Raw genomic sequence first — 14,432 nt, 5'->3', positions numbered from 1 at the left:
TTTATATGCATGTTTTATACCTAAATTAATTTTTTAAACTAATACTTATATCTATTGAAAAAGTAGGATCACTTTTCCCTATACCCTAAAATACCCCTCTTATTATTTTCAACCTTCTCTTTCTTCCTCTTTTCTCTGTCAAAGAAAGCCTCCCAACCGTATGCACACCGAAAACCAACCCGTGAGGCTAGATCGCACCACCCAAAACTCGACACCACCCACGGTGAGCCACCGCACCCAGCCACCGCACCCACCCCGACCCAGCCCCACCCTCTCGGACCGCCCAAAAATCGCACCCCGAAAGTCTTCCTCTCTCTGAAATCGCAGAAAAAAAAAAAAATTGCTCCGTCCGATGGTCGGACCATGGGGTCCGATGGGGTCCACCAATCGGACCCATCGGACCCATGGTCCGACCATCGGACTGGGTCTCTCTTCCTCTCTCGAAAACGCAAAAAAAAAAAAAAAAAAAAAAAAAAAAAATTGCTCCGTCCGATGGTCGGACCATGGGGTCCGATGGGGTCCAACCAATCGGACCCATGGTCCGACCATCGGACACAGGTCTCTCTTCCTCTCTACGAAAACGCAAAAAAAAAAAAAAAAAAAAAAATTGCTCCGTCCGATTGACATATATAGACTGACAATTCATAAATTTATATTATTTCTATTATACTGACAATTCATCTATAACCTCCAAAGCAAAACATATATATATAATATTAATATATAATACGTCAAACGAACGAGATCCATGCATACAAATGGCCACTAAATTAATTAAGCACAGTGGTAGAGTTTTCCCATATACATATAATATAATTAAATTGATTAATTTTCTTTCAGGTCATTTAATGAGAAAGCAAGTTGGGAAATTGGTCCAAATGAAGAACTGCATTAATTTGTAGTTATTAATCTCTCGGACGGAGCAATTTTTTTTTTTTTTTTTTTTGCGTTTTCGAGAGGGAGGAAGAGAGACCCAGTCCGATGGTCGGACCATGGGTCCGATGGGGTCCGACCAATCGGACCCATCGGACCCCATGGTCCGACCATCGGACGGAGCAATTTTTTTTTTTTCTGCGATTTCAGAGAGAGGAAGGCTTTCGGGGTGTGATTTTTGGGCGGTCCGAGAGGGTGGGGCTGGGTCGGGCTGGGTGCGGTGGTTCACCGTGGGTGGTGTCGAGTTTTGGGTGGTGCGATCTAGCCTCACGGGTTGGGTTTTTGGTGTGCATACAGTTGGGAGGCTTTCTTTGACAGAGAAAAGAGGAAGAAAGAGAAGGTTGAAAATAATAAGAGGGGTATTTTAGGGTATAGGGAAAAGTGATCCTACTTTTTCAATAGATATAAGTATTAGTTTAAAAAATTAATTTAAGTACAAAATATGGATATAAATTCAAATTTCCCTATGTATGTATGTATGTTATATCCATAGTATACATTTATGGATATCATATATATATAAATATATATATATATATATATATATATATATACTAGTTTCAGTTCTTAGGAGTTTCGAGGATGAAGATGAAGTTCTTACTCAACTAGTTTGGTTGAGTGGAAAAGATAAAGTTTGGGGGTAATTATGGTTTTGAATTTTTTTTTCCTTTTTAAGTGTTTTACTATTTTTTTAAAGAAAAGAAAAAAATAAAATATAATTTTTTATAATTTATTTCTATTTATTTTTTAAATTATATTTTATAATATTTAAATAATTAATATTATGTGGACCATTAAAAATTTGTTATGAGTACATTTGTGTACACGTGGGCAGTACATTGTGATATTTAACTGAGATTTTTAAACAAAAAAAAAATAAAGTTCATATGATTTTACCGTTAATCTCTTAAAACTATAATATACACATATTTTAGTATTTAGCTCATTAATTGTAATAAAAATATAAAAATATGGAGTACGAATCCGAGCACGCAACGAAACTATTACCGGACTTACGAGTCATGATGGGCCTAGCCTATAAAATTGTTGCACGACACGACACGACCCATAGTTTTTTATGGCATAGCACGACATGACTTATATTTTTTTTGGTCCGGCACGACACGCAGGGCCGGCCCTGAAAATATATGGGCCCAAGACGAATTAAATTTTGGGGCTCTCAAAAATACATAAAAAAAATATCAAAAAAAAGAGTATAGTGGGATTTGAACCCATGACCTTGAACATTATGACTTCCACCTCAACCAACTAAGCTATAAATATTTGTTGTTTGTAATACACTTAAATTTTACTTAAATAAAAGCTTAATAAATTTTTTTATTTTTTCATTTTGGGCCCCCGAAAAGTGTGGGCCCTAGGCACGGGCCTAGCCCGCCTATGCCTAGGGCCGGCCCTGACGACACGACCCGTATTTTAGAAAGCCCAAAAAATATGGATCGGGCTAGCACAACACGAGCGTATTTACAACTATGGCAATAAGTTCATTCAACCTTGTAGCTTGAGCACTCAATTATTGTGCAATATACGTAACTACACGACTAATAATTTCTTCAATCGCAAAAAACTTGTTATTCCCAACCACTAATAGTGATTTGATGGCCAACCATTGAAGAACAAAGAAGGACCAATAAGGAAACAAATCAAACAAAATCATATCACATACAAAACTGAAATACCAAAAACCATGTCACAGAAATAAGATTAAAACACTCCAACCATGTCCAATGAAGACCGACGGACAATATATTTTTTTTACTATTAAATTTTATATAGTTAAAGTTGAAAGTTAATGCAATAAGGTAGACACCAAACTAAGACATCCTTTCGGACAACAAATTTGAATCTTATTATTAAATAGTTTATTACATATTAAAAATACTAGTGAAATTTAATGTGTTACAAAACCGAGTAGTTATTATATGAATTACATACATTGTATTACATTAAATTTACTCTTAATATTGCAGTAATTTTTAAAAAACCTTTCAAAAACTTAAAGCTTAAATAAGTCAATATATATTTTTTTTATTTTAAAAAATATAACGTATGTATTTATATTTTATGCAATAGATATAATTCTCTTTTAAATTTAGTTTCTAAGTTAGTTATTTTTTTTCTTGTATAAGTTAAAAATTTATAATTTTGTGTGTTTAAACTTTCTATGTTATTCCTATCTCATAATTTTTATTTTACATTAAATATATATCTCTAATTGTATTAGTTTTTTTTTTTTTTATTTTTCTTCCAAATCATCTTTTTAAAAAATATACCTATCAAACATAAATAAATTATATTATATATTTTATACAAAAAAAAATTAAAAATATATATGTGAAATTTGATTAGAAAAAAAAATATACATAATTTTTAAAAATATATGAAAAAAAATTAATATAAGTACTGAAAAAAAATATTAAAATTAATTTTTTAAACATTATATTAAGTTTATTTTTTAAAAAAAATATTAGGATATACTTATTATTTTGTGGACTGCAAATAGAACTTCCTTATCTCATATCGAGGGCGAAACTAGAAATAAAACTGAGGTGGGAAGATTACATATTTTTATATCTTGTCCAGACTGTAAAATTTCAATAAGAATTATAGAATTAGATATAATAAAATGTAATTAATTATGTTAAAGTGACTTTTATAGAATGACATTTTATATTTTCATCTTACACAATTTTTATGTAGTTCAAATCCTAATAATGATATTTTAGTTCTTTTTCAAAAAAATAAAAAAAAATTAAGATGTGGAGTGTTGAATTTGTGACCTCTTAACTTTTAAAAAAATCTTCACCACTACACCAAACAACCTTACTTAATATTATATATCAGAAAAATATTTGTATAAAGGCCTAAAAAAATTTATTTAACCCTAAGCTCCAACTAGATTAAGACCGGTCCTAATATTTTCATCTGATGTGACCGCCCCACCTAATCTACACCTAGCTTCGCCCTTATCTCACATAACTCCACTTCCATTTCTTAATGTAAAATTTTTAGTATCATCTTTCTATTTTAGTAGAATTTTTTCTTTTCTTTCTAAAAATATTACCTCAAAAAAAATAATAAATAAAATAATGAACTTATTTTTTAATTAACGTATATATATTATATATATATAATTATTTTTTGTAATTTCATACATAATTTCATTATTTTAACAAATTTGCACTTATTTTTATTAGTATTAGTATTATTATCATTATATATATATTTTAATTGGATTGTAATAAAACTTGATATGTAAGATTGTTTATTTAATATAATATATTTTGTGTCAAAAACTTTAATATATATTATTAGTAAATTATAATAATAATTATTAAATATTAAAATTACAAATTCATTTTTAAGTTTACTTGGTTTTTGATTTCAATCACTTAAAAGTAATTTGTTTGTTACTATATGTATCATCTAAAAGGGCAGGGCCGGCACTGAAACAAAGTGGGCCATAAGGAAAAAAAAAATTGGACCCTTATGTTAGAAAAAATGTGGTATTTTTCAAAATCAGTAAAAAAAAATTGTATAATTTTAAAAGAGAAAAAAAAATGTGGGCCCCTTGGCTGGGTGGGCCCTAAGCACAGGCCTAGCCTGCCTATGCCCAGGGCCGGGCCTGTAAAAGAGTATGTGTGTAATTCAATGAAAAGATTATTGTCACTTTTATTTTATTTTTTTTTTTTTTGAAAAGAATTGTCACTTTTATTTAGGTTATAAATTATGGACATTTATATATATAGTATTATGACAAATATTAATAAAATACTTTTGAATAATTATAACAAAACATACAATATGTAATAAATAAAAATCTTATTTACATACTATAAATTGTCTTGTTATGGCAATATCGGCCTTTCTTTTGAATCCAAGTAGGTGGCGTTGTATTTTAGTCAATTGGGGGAAGTGAAACTTTTACGATAGCCCTTGTCTTGCTTCTAGCAAAACATCTACTTTGCTTCTCTCGCGCTTGCTTGCGCAAAGGACTATTTGTTTGTAAGTGAGGTACTTGTTTCGGTTTGAATAAGGAGTAGCCTTGAAGTAGTCGCGACAAATGATGTGACTCGAAATAAATGGATTTAGTGGCACATTTAATAATCTTATCATGTTTGCGTTCGACACATTTAATATACGCGTTGCATTTATGTTTACTTTAATCGTGTCATGTCGACACAATAACATAAATTAATTGCTATAAGTTTCATATGTATATATTGATATATATTTTTAAATTAGTGTGTGTCTAGATAATCGTGTCACATTTGTATTATCGTATTATATCGTATGACATGCTAATTAATTGTATTGTTTTTGTATTTGAGTTTGAGTTATCTACATCGTGTCATTTGTGTCAATAAATTGTCAACCTTGACACTTAATTACATTATTATATAAATATGATACTCAATAAGAAAAAATTAACACTAAAATAACCTTTCAGGACTACTTGAGGCTCAAGTGGCTATAGAAGGTATGCTCGGGTGCATGTGGGTCCTGAGATCAAATCTTAAATTATGTAATCTAATGTATATATATAGACGTTTTAATAAAATAAATAAAATAAATAACGTCATAAGAGTTTCAAAACTACGTTAATATATAAGAAAAGCTTATGAGTAGTGAATGACTCCTTATAGAGTTCACATGTTGTATATTTTTTTTTATGAACAAATTTGTAAAAGTATTAGTTTCGAGTCGATTATCCACGAAATTTCCAGATTTATGGTTTTTAAGTCACTTTTCTACTTAATATCCATCCATTGATTTTTTTAATCGAAATTTCTTGGAAAAATTGGCAATAATTACATTGTAAAAAGATAATAGACTCAAAAAATTTATAGGACCGAAAATTTATGATATTTTCCATCTTAGTATATACATCATGCAAAAGTGATGTATCAATATAGAACTCTCCCAAAATACATAACTTCAATCAGCTTGTTGTGTGCAAAATACATATTATTCAAACACATAAATTACACACACAAACACATATTTATGCATGTGTGAAAGCAACAATTTTAATTTTGAATTTTATTTTCAGTATGATAAATTATTCAAAAAATTTTAAATATTTACAGGAGATTCATTATAGCTACCACAATAAACACAATCATAAAATAAATTGAAAATGCCCACACGTATCATTTTAGGAACGTGTTGTATCGATACATTAATTTTGCGTAACAACGTAGACTTCCTATATTTTTATAATTCTATAATTTGTCCTAAGTTTATATTTTAATCTACATATCTATTCGTTCTTATTTGAACAAATACCTATCGTTTTTTTTTTTTGGTTTGACGCCACTGTTGATTAAGAATTTGTCATTGAAATATTTACACAAAATATGTGTATACTTCGAGTAGGTCAATGTCGTGTCATTTTTCAGTTAAGTGACCAACTTAAAAATAACATGTTTAAGCGGGTCAATTTGTTTTATCCTGTTGTATTCATGATATATGTTTCGATTTCACTTAATGAGTATGCAACCTCTAACCTAAATATGGAATGAAATTAGCTGTGATTTTTTAAATGAATGGAAAGATATCTGCATTGGGAAATCAAAGTCCAAAACAAACTTTGGACTAAAGCTAGCTTAGTGGTGAGGGAGGGATGGGAAAAAGGGAGAGGTCATGGGTTCGAACCCAGAACCTTTAAGCTATTAAGCTAATATATGATTGTAAAATACCATTACGCTACACTCAAAAAACAAAGTCCAAAACAAACTTTATTGTGACAATACTCTTCGAATGCATTCGGTAGAGATTAAGAAGGCGCAAATAGTATGAAATGACACAAATGGAACCACTTTCCATTGAAAATAGCTCACGTACAAAAATTATTATGTCATATAAGACTTACAATTATTTATTCGTTTTACTTACTATTTCTTTAGAAAAAAACTAAAATAAAATTACATAATGTTAAGATACACAATTTGGCCGTGAAGTTTCATCACATCAAATTTTGAAGATCGAAAACTCTTTTATAAGCTAATTTCAGTGTTGCTTTGAAGGTTGAGGTAAGGTGTAGAGGATGAGACCCAAGACAAGAATGAAACTGCCAAAGAGAAAGAAAGGGCCCAAAGTTGAAGTCACCGGTAGATATGGCAATGGAACGGAAAGTATATAAATTGAAACTGGCACTGCAAAACCGATACAAAGTAGGTGTCAGATTCATAAGATAAGAGCTTAATTAGAAGATGTCAAGCATGTTTGCTAATCATATTTTTTACGCAGAGGGAGAGAGAACCTGATAACATCACGGCAAGAGATGAAACAACTGCAGATGAAGTCTTTACTAGATTGAGCACTGATATGTTAAACATAAGATTGGTAGCTATGTAAAGCAATGGAAGCAATGGAGAACCTTCACAGCCTGATATAAGAGCAATGAGAAAAACTATAGTGAGTAAAAATCAGTATGTTCTTATAGTATATCCTATTGTAACTTTTATCTTATCAATACTTTGTTACAGAGGCCTTGAAATTATTATGCACTTCCAACCAACAAGTACATCTACATATAGATTGTAATAAAAAAAAAGATAGTAGAGAATCACAGTAAGCTGAATATTTGTACTTTAGTCTATTAGGATATATATTTTACGAGTTATCATATGAAGTACTGGTTCAGTTGTAAAGTATGCATACCATATGAATGTCAAGATTTGATATCCATGAATTATGAACATTAGAAGCTAAATATATTTATGTACTTATATAAAGGGCATAAGAGTTTGCCTGATGTACTCGCTCCAATGTTCAGAAAGCAACCGACGCCACTTTTAAAATACGATGGAAGTTGTGCAAATGGTATGCCTTTCATGCTTGACAAGAAAGGTAGAAAGAGTAGTACAAAAAGAGCCTACAGAAAATTAAAAACATAGAGATTAAAATCCAATTGGAAAAAAATGAGAATCAACACACACAGTGGTGAAATCTACAAGTTGCCGTCACATAATTCTACACATTAAACTTTCTTCTTCTAGATGTTCTAAAAGAAAGTCTATCAAAGTAATTAGAATCAAGTAGTTTGTTTATGTGCGCTCATTAGATTGAGATTGGCACATATCTTAACTGCTTATATTGTAGAAACCATTTAGAACATATTATCACTATATTATAAATAATCAAAAGAAGCCATGAAGATCACCTGAAATCCAGACCCAAATGAATTGACAACAAATATGTCAAGCGTCTTGCCCTGCATGTGAAACAGTTTAGAAGATCCTCAAAGTCCAATTTTACAACAAAAGTGTATTGTGTTAAGAACGAATTAAATTATCATGTTCACCAATTAAACTAAAAGTCCATGAGAGGTTTTGGACTTGTGGTACCTTAAGGCGAGCTGCTGAGTCAATAAATACAAATTCCTGTTCAAACAGAAAAAAAAAAAGGCAATAAGGTATTTTATTCTGCTTATAACAGGGTAGCATTAGACTGGATTTAAAATGTTATCTTGACCTTGATAATGGATGCACCAGCTTGAAAAGCACTTGAAGCAATCATTAAAACTGGCCACACAAGCTCAACTCCATATAACATTTGATTAGCATTAGAACCGCTGCAATTAAGGCCCGCAAATTGTGGAGGCCAAATTTCACATATAGCAATATTAAACTCACTATTTAAACATCTCATGTGTGATAACTGAAACACTCCCAGGAAGCATCGTTACAATAAACGGGACAATCCACTGTGGAAGAACCATACATAAGGAGGTTCTGCTCCTCGTTGAAGCAGAAGGAAACCCCAATTCCGGGAACACTCAGAACCTTCTTTCATAATGAAAATAACAACTCATTTTCTTGATTATGTAGACCAATCATGGTAAGTCATTTCTTACTCAGGAATATTAATAGCAAGGTATTTTGAGGGCTTTATTGGAGTGTTTAGAATTAACATACATTTTGTTAGTTTGTTGAGAAAATTCTCGCTCACTTGAGCATCGAGGACCCTTTTCCAAGGTATGCACCGTAGGTTTCATTGAAAATTCCATATAGTCATTAGTCATTCAACCTATGAATACTCAAGAGCATATCAATTTTAATTGCTTTCCTTATCCATCCATAACTGTCAGCTGTATAATGGTTGTATTTAGCTATCTAGTTACCCTTATTCTAGTCCCCCACTTGTATAGTTTCCAAAGATTTCTAGTTTTGTATCTATATATGAGATGAAAATAATGATATTCAACTTATAACAATTAAGTTGAATATCATTATTTTCATCTCACATAACAATAACAGTTATGGAAAGCAGTTAATTTAATTCTCGACTTCTTGAATTTAACACATAATAATGACATCACTAAAGTGGTTGAATTATGAGAACTAGTTGAATAAGGGGAAAGTGGCAGAGATTGTTATGTCCAATCCTGGCCTTCATACATTTTTAGACAGTTTCTAGCTTCCTTAAACAACTTTTTTTTTTGTCATATTAAGTTTCAGGATGGAATTGATTAGTTAAGCTATTGAAGAATAGGTTGAGATACCTTGTGACAGCAACGGCTACCCCAATGGCTACGAGTAAGCAGCCAGCTATCTGACTGATTGTGTATGTTCTTCGCAAAATAAAGACAGACAAAATCAGCTGCCATACCAAAAACGTCTGCAATGTAAAGAGGATATGAGATTTTCATGAGGAGTTGTACAGTATACTATTTCCACTCTTGCTTACACACACACACAGAAACATATAGATTAGACAAACAGGAAATACCTGACTCAAAATGGGAATGGCTGGTCCAGGCAACATGGCTGTTGAAGATGCACAAAGTTAAACATAAAACTCAATCAATCTTCCTTATGCAAACAGTTCTGTAGTGGCTACTTTTTTTTTTTACATCATCTTAGTCACGAACAAACAACAAACCAAAGCATTGTACACAAATCCTGAATTCAAATCTTAAAATTCCTATTAAAACATGACAGCTTTTCTTTAAAGCCTATCAACTGAATTCAAATCTTAAAAATTCATATTATCATACACAAAAACACCCAATGCAATGCAATGCAAGGACCCAAATAAACTTTGTAAGGGTACCTGCAGAAGCCATTCCCAAAACAACTCCTAGAGCTTCCAAAACGCCAATAGCCACAAAAAGTGATTTTGGCTGAGCCATCATTTCATCTGTAACAAGGCCGCCATTGTATCTCATGTATAATATAACGAAGTATACAATTACATACCTAAATCAAAAGACAAAAGGGAGATTTTATTTATTAATCATCATCATTGAGTCCGAAATTTTTATTTTTTATTTTCTTTATAAATTAATGAACACTACTTACTCACCCAAAAGTGGCCAACTGAGCTAAAAAGAAAGGATATTCTTTCATGGGAACGAGAGCTAGCTTATAAAGAACGCGGTTGGCAACGGCGAATGCGATGGTCAACGCTGAGCTGACAATGACCTGTTGAGTAATGGAGGAAGAAGGAGGAGGAGAAGGAGAAGGAGGGATTGAGTCCGGGCTAGAAGAGCGAGCTGTGAAATGTCGACCGTTGGATGAGGCTGCTTTACGACGAATGAGGATGTGGGTGTTATTATGATCGGAATGGAGGGAGGATGGTTGTAGTGGAAATTGAGCAAGAGGACAGGAATGGTGAAAAGCGATTGGAGCATTCTTCCGGATAGGAATGGGAGTAATTGGAGGAGCCGGAATCGGAATGGGATATGAAGGTGCCAAACCCAAACAACGGAATTTCATGTTAGTGATTTTCTCTTGTTTTTTTTTTTTCTTTAAAACTTGGATTGTAGGACTTTAATAGTTAGCCACAAAATCACTCACATCGAAAATCAGACTGATTGCTTGATTGATTGATTGTGATCAATTATTTGTTGTCTCTTGTTCGGTGCCACTGACAAGTCACTCAACTTCTAAATATCTCATTAAATTTTCACTTTTTTGTTTGCATAAATTTTGGTCTGGCTAATATTTGTGTTTTTCTTAAAAAAAAAAAATTAATTATAAAAAATAAAAATGTGTTTTATAATTATTTTTATTTTTTTAGTTTTTAAAATAGAAAATAAATGTATATTCTATAATTTTTATTTTTTAATTTTATTTAAATCGGGTCAAAATTCAAGTTTAGAGTTGGGATCGTGATCCGTGTCTGAAACTGGAGTCAGTGGGTTCCAAGGTCCAAGTTAGGATAAGATTCCAAAATATTGATTAAAAAAAATTATTTAATAAAATTTTGAAAGTGATTCTTTTTTATTTTCAAATTTTATTTTTTTTTTCAATTAAAAAATTAAAAAGTGAAAATAATTTTATTAAACATATTTTTGAAAAATATTTTTACTTTTCTAATTAAAAAAATAGAAAGTTGATTAAAAATGTATTACCAAATACACACATAATTTTAACAATTTTCTAAATCACACCCACATTGCATAAACTTCAAAACCACACAACTGCACCACACAAATATAGTAGGGTATGCTACAGTACGATATCGACAGTTTGAAATAATCGATAACTAATGGAAAAAAAATAGAAAAATACAAAAAAAAAATTACAAAAATACTATGGGTCGGCCCATTAAACATTTATACAATCCACATACAAATATTTACAAAAATACCACATGCACTAAACCTTCAGCTGCACGGAGCGAACGATGAAGATGAACATACCTCGATCGTTTCAAATCAGCAAAACAACCAAAATGAAACCAAAACGAGGGAAATACAACCATTAATTCCGGCAAAATCAACTAGAAAAGAAGACCTGCAATGATCTAAACAGAAATTTACGAAAAAAAAACCATAATAACTGGGAAGAAACTAAAATTACACAATTATTTTCGATTTTATTCGATCAAAACAACTCCCCCTAATATCGAAATCCAGATTCATGAAATGTAGATCTGTAACAAACAAATTTGGAGCTCCCCCCGAATCCAAAACAAGGTATGATGTGAAAATTTAAAAAAAAAACCTCATGAATAATAGATCTACGTTATATGTAGTTGCATTTTGGTTGATTACTGGTTTCCAATGTGGAATATATTTTTTAAAAAAACACAATAAGAAGAGCAAATTTGAATTAAGGGACAACAAGTTACGAATAAGTCTGTTTATTTTTTGTTTTGGTTGCATTATAGTTGTATTATCGTTTTATGATAGTTTATATATTATGCAAGTAGCAAAACCATAATAAAACTACAAAATACCTGTAAACAAACTAAAATACAGAAAAAACTCTTTAAACATCAACATCCATGATAAATCAAATTGTTACCCATTGATAATATAAAAATAGATAGGAAACAACTAGACAAAAATATATTCCAAAAAAAAAAATACATACAGAACGTGTTTACACTATTAAAAAACTATGAAAAAACTAATACAAACTGAGAATAGATCAAATGAAGAAACTGAAATGAAAAAGAATAAAACATCTAGAAAAATAAAAACATGAAAAAAAAAAAAAAGACAACAAAATGAAACAGTTTTTAAGACTAAACAAATGAAAATGAAAAACCCATAAAAAGAACAAATAAATTAAACTAAAAAAAATAGAAACCCTAAAAAATCAAACAAAACCAAACGAAATGCTAAAATGAAAAACCTAGAATAGTAAAATCGAAAAACACAAGACACACAAATGGCAAATACAAACAAATTTCAAATAGGGGCGAAACTAAAATCAAACCTTATACCAAAAACCAACTCCATCTTGAGAAATTTTTTCATGGGCAGTCACCTTTGATTTATTCTTTGGAAGAGCTCACCCACGTTTCGACAATGGAGGAGCAAAATCAGACTCATCCTCCTCAACAACAGGCCGTTTACCCTTGTTTCTATTAGCTAAAGATTTCAACTCCATTTTAGATTTTTTTTTTTTTTTTTTTGAACAGGAGAAGGAGTTGATGAAGAATGAGTTACAACCATATTCATATATAAATTAAGAGAAAAATAAAAAGAGAAAAAACGGTTAATGGGAGTTGAAAAAAAAAATTGAAGAACAAAAAGAAGAGGAAAAATGAAGTTGGGATTGTGGAGATGAAAGTGTTCAGCTATGGAGGTTACTATTTTTTTAAAAAAAAAAAAACTGAAAAGAAATGGAAAATAAAAGGAAAAAGAAGAGAAATGAGAGAGAAATGATGTATAGAGCGATTGATGTAATACATCAATCACTGACGTGTCAAAAAGGTTGAATTGTGTGTGCATGTGGTAAAATAGTAATAAAATATAGAAGATGAGTAAAAAAGTTAGTTTAGCCGTGTATATGTATTTATGTAATAAATTTATCATTTTGGATTTTTGGTGTAAAAATTTCTTATTATTTTTGTCCCTATGATATGAAAGTTTTCGTAGCCATATATAATAGATCTGATATAGATTTAATGGTCATAAATAAATAGATGTACGATAATAATTAATATTTGGGTTGCATTAGATTATTTATTATATTTTTAATAATAATTTTTTTAAAATATTTATTTATAAAATAATTAAATATTATTTATTTTCTCTTTCTTTTCTCATTTCCTTTGATTATTTGTTTACTTTTTTTTTTAAGCTTAAACCATGAGTTTCTAATTTTTTTTTTTTTTTTGATAAAAACCCTGAAACTTTCATTAAGATGAAACATTTAGTGCAAACTAATCAAGATAAGCAGGAAGGTAGAGAACCATTCAAGATATACTCATTGTCTAATTCTAATCCCACCCTACCATAGTTATGTGTAATTCTATTACTTTCTCTAGGGACAAACACCACTGAAAGACCAGGATTAAACAACAATGAGTTACAAATACTAGTAATAAGATCACTTAGAATAGAATTATTACAATACGCACTATAAACCTTATTTACTATGCTTTTACAATCTGTTTCAATGATATAAACAGGTAGCTTAACCGCTTGAATCTAATGTAGAGCAAAAAAGAATAGCCTTTGCCTCAGCAACCTCTAGAGAAACATTACCAAAGATAGGAGTAATCACACCTGCTCTCAATGTACCACAACCAGCCCTTGCCACTATCCCTAAACTATGTTTCCTCAAAGCCCTGTCCAAGGCAGCATCAGTGTTAACTTTCATCATGCCTTGAACAAATTAAGCAGGCTACCGAGTATCACCCTAATTATGTTGCCTTTGTTTAATTGCCACCTGCTGAGCTTTCTCAAATTCCTGTAAATAAGTGGCTGCATGATCATAAAGAAGCACAGGAGTCAAACACGTCCTGTTATGGAAAATATTATTTCTCTAATTCCAAAGCATCCATAAGAAACAAAAGAAAATAGCCAAGGTATACTTGTCAAAACTTTCAAAAGCTTTAGTGATATTAGCATTGATACTAAGTAATTTATTTGCAACATAATAATTGTAAAAAAGTGAGTGCTTCCAAGCAATTTTTGCTCTAGAACATTCAAGGAAAGCATGTGTCACAATTTTAAATTAACATGACAAAGTAGACAAATGGGAGAAGGAATTATATGCCTGGAAGAGAGT

At 30.8% G+C, this 14,432-nt stretch overlaps 1 protein-coding gene across 1 annotated transcript; it reads right to left on the bottom strand.

The window, feature by feature from the left end:
- Positions 1-6,755: 6,755 nt before the first annotated feature.
- LOC115697690 (protein CLT2, chloroplastic) lies at positions 6,756-10,880 on the bottom strand. Its single transcript, XM_030624785.2, has 10 exons — positions 10,264-10,880; positions 10,012-10,157; positions 9,688-9,725; positions 9,461-9,576; positions 8,431-8,530; positions 8,304-8,339; positions 8,120-8,170; positions 7,708-7,831; positions 7,217-7,342; positions 6,756-7,109 (listed from the first exon to the last, which is right to left on the bottom strand). The coding sequence occupies exons 1-10, from the start codon at positions 10,674-10,676 to the stop codon at positions 6,964-6,966; spliced, it is 1,296 nt and encodes a 431-aa protein (XP_030480645.1). The 5' UTR covers positions 10,677-10,880; the 3' UTR covers positions 6,756-6,963.
- Positions 10,881-14,432: the final 3,552 nt, after the last annotated feature.

The sequence above is a fragment of the Cannabis sativa genome, chromosome X (genome assembly GCF_029168945.1).
Source record: "Cannabis sativa cultivar Pink pepper isolate KNU-18-1 chromosome X, ASM2916894v1, whole genome shotgun sequence".
Lineage (NCBI taxonomy): Eukaryota > Viridiplantae > Streptophyta > Magnoliopsida > Rosales > Cannabaceae > Cannabis > Cannabis sativa.
This window is presented reverse-complemented; position numbering and strand designations above follow the sequence as displayed.

What these genes read in the sequence shown, in the direction of transcription:
- LOC115697690 (XM_030624785.2), bottom strand. Translation starts at nt 10,676, where the DNA reads ATGAAATTCCGTTGTTTGGGTTTGGCACCTTCATATCCCATTCCGATT. An exon ending in TTTGGGAATGGCTTCTGCAG is followed by an intron (nt 9,726 to 10,011) that starts GTACCCTTACAA and finishes CATCTTCAACAG; the next exon opens with CCATGTTGCCTGGACCAGCC. An exon ending in ACTCAGCAGCTCGCCTTAAG is followed by an intron (nt 8,171 to 8,303) that starts GTACCACAAGTC and finishes TTTCACATGCAG; the next exon opens with GGCAAGACGCTTGACATATT.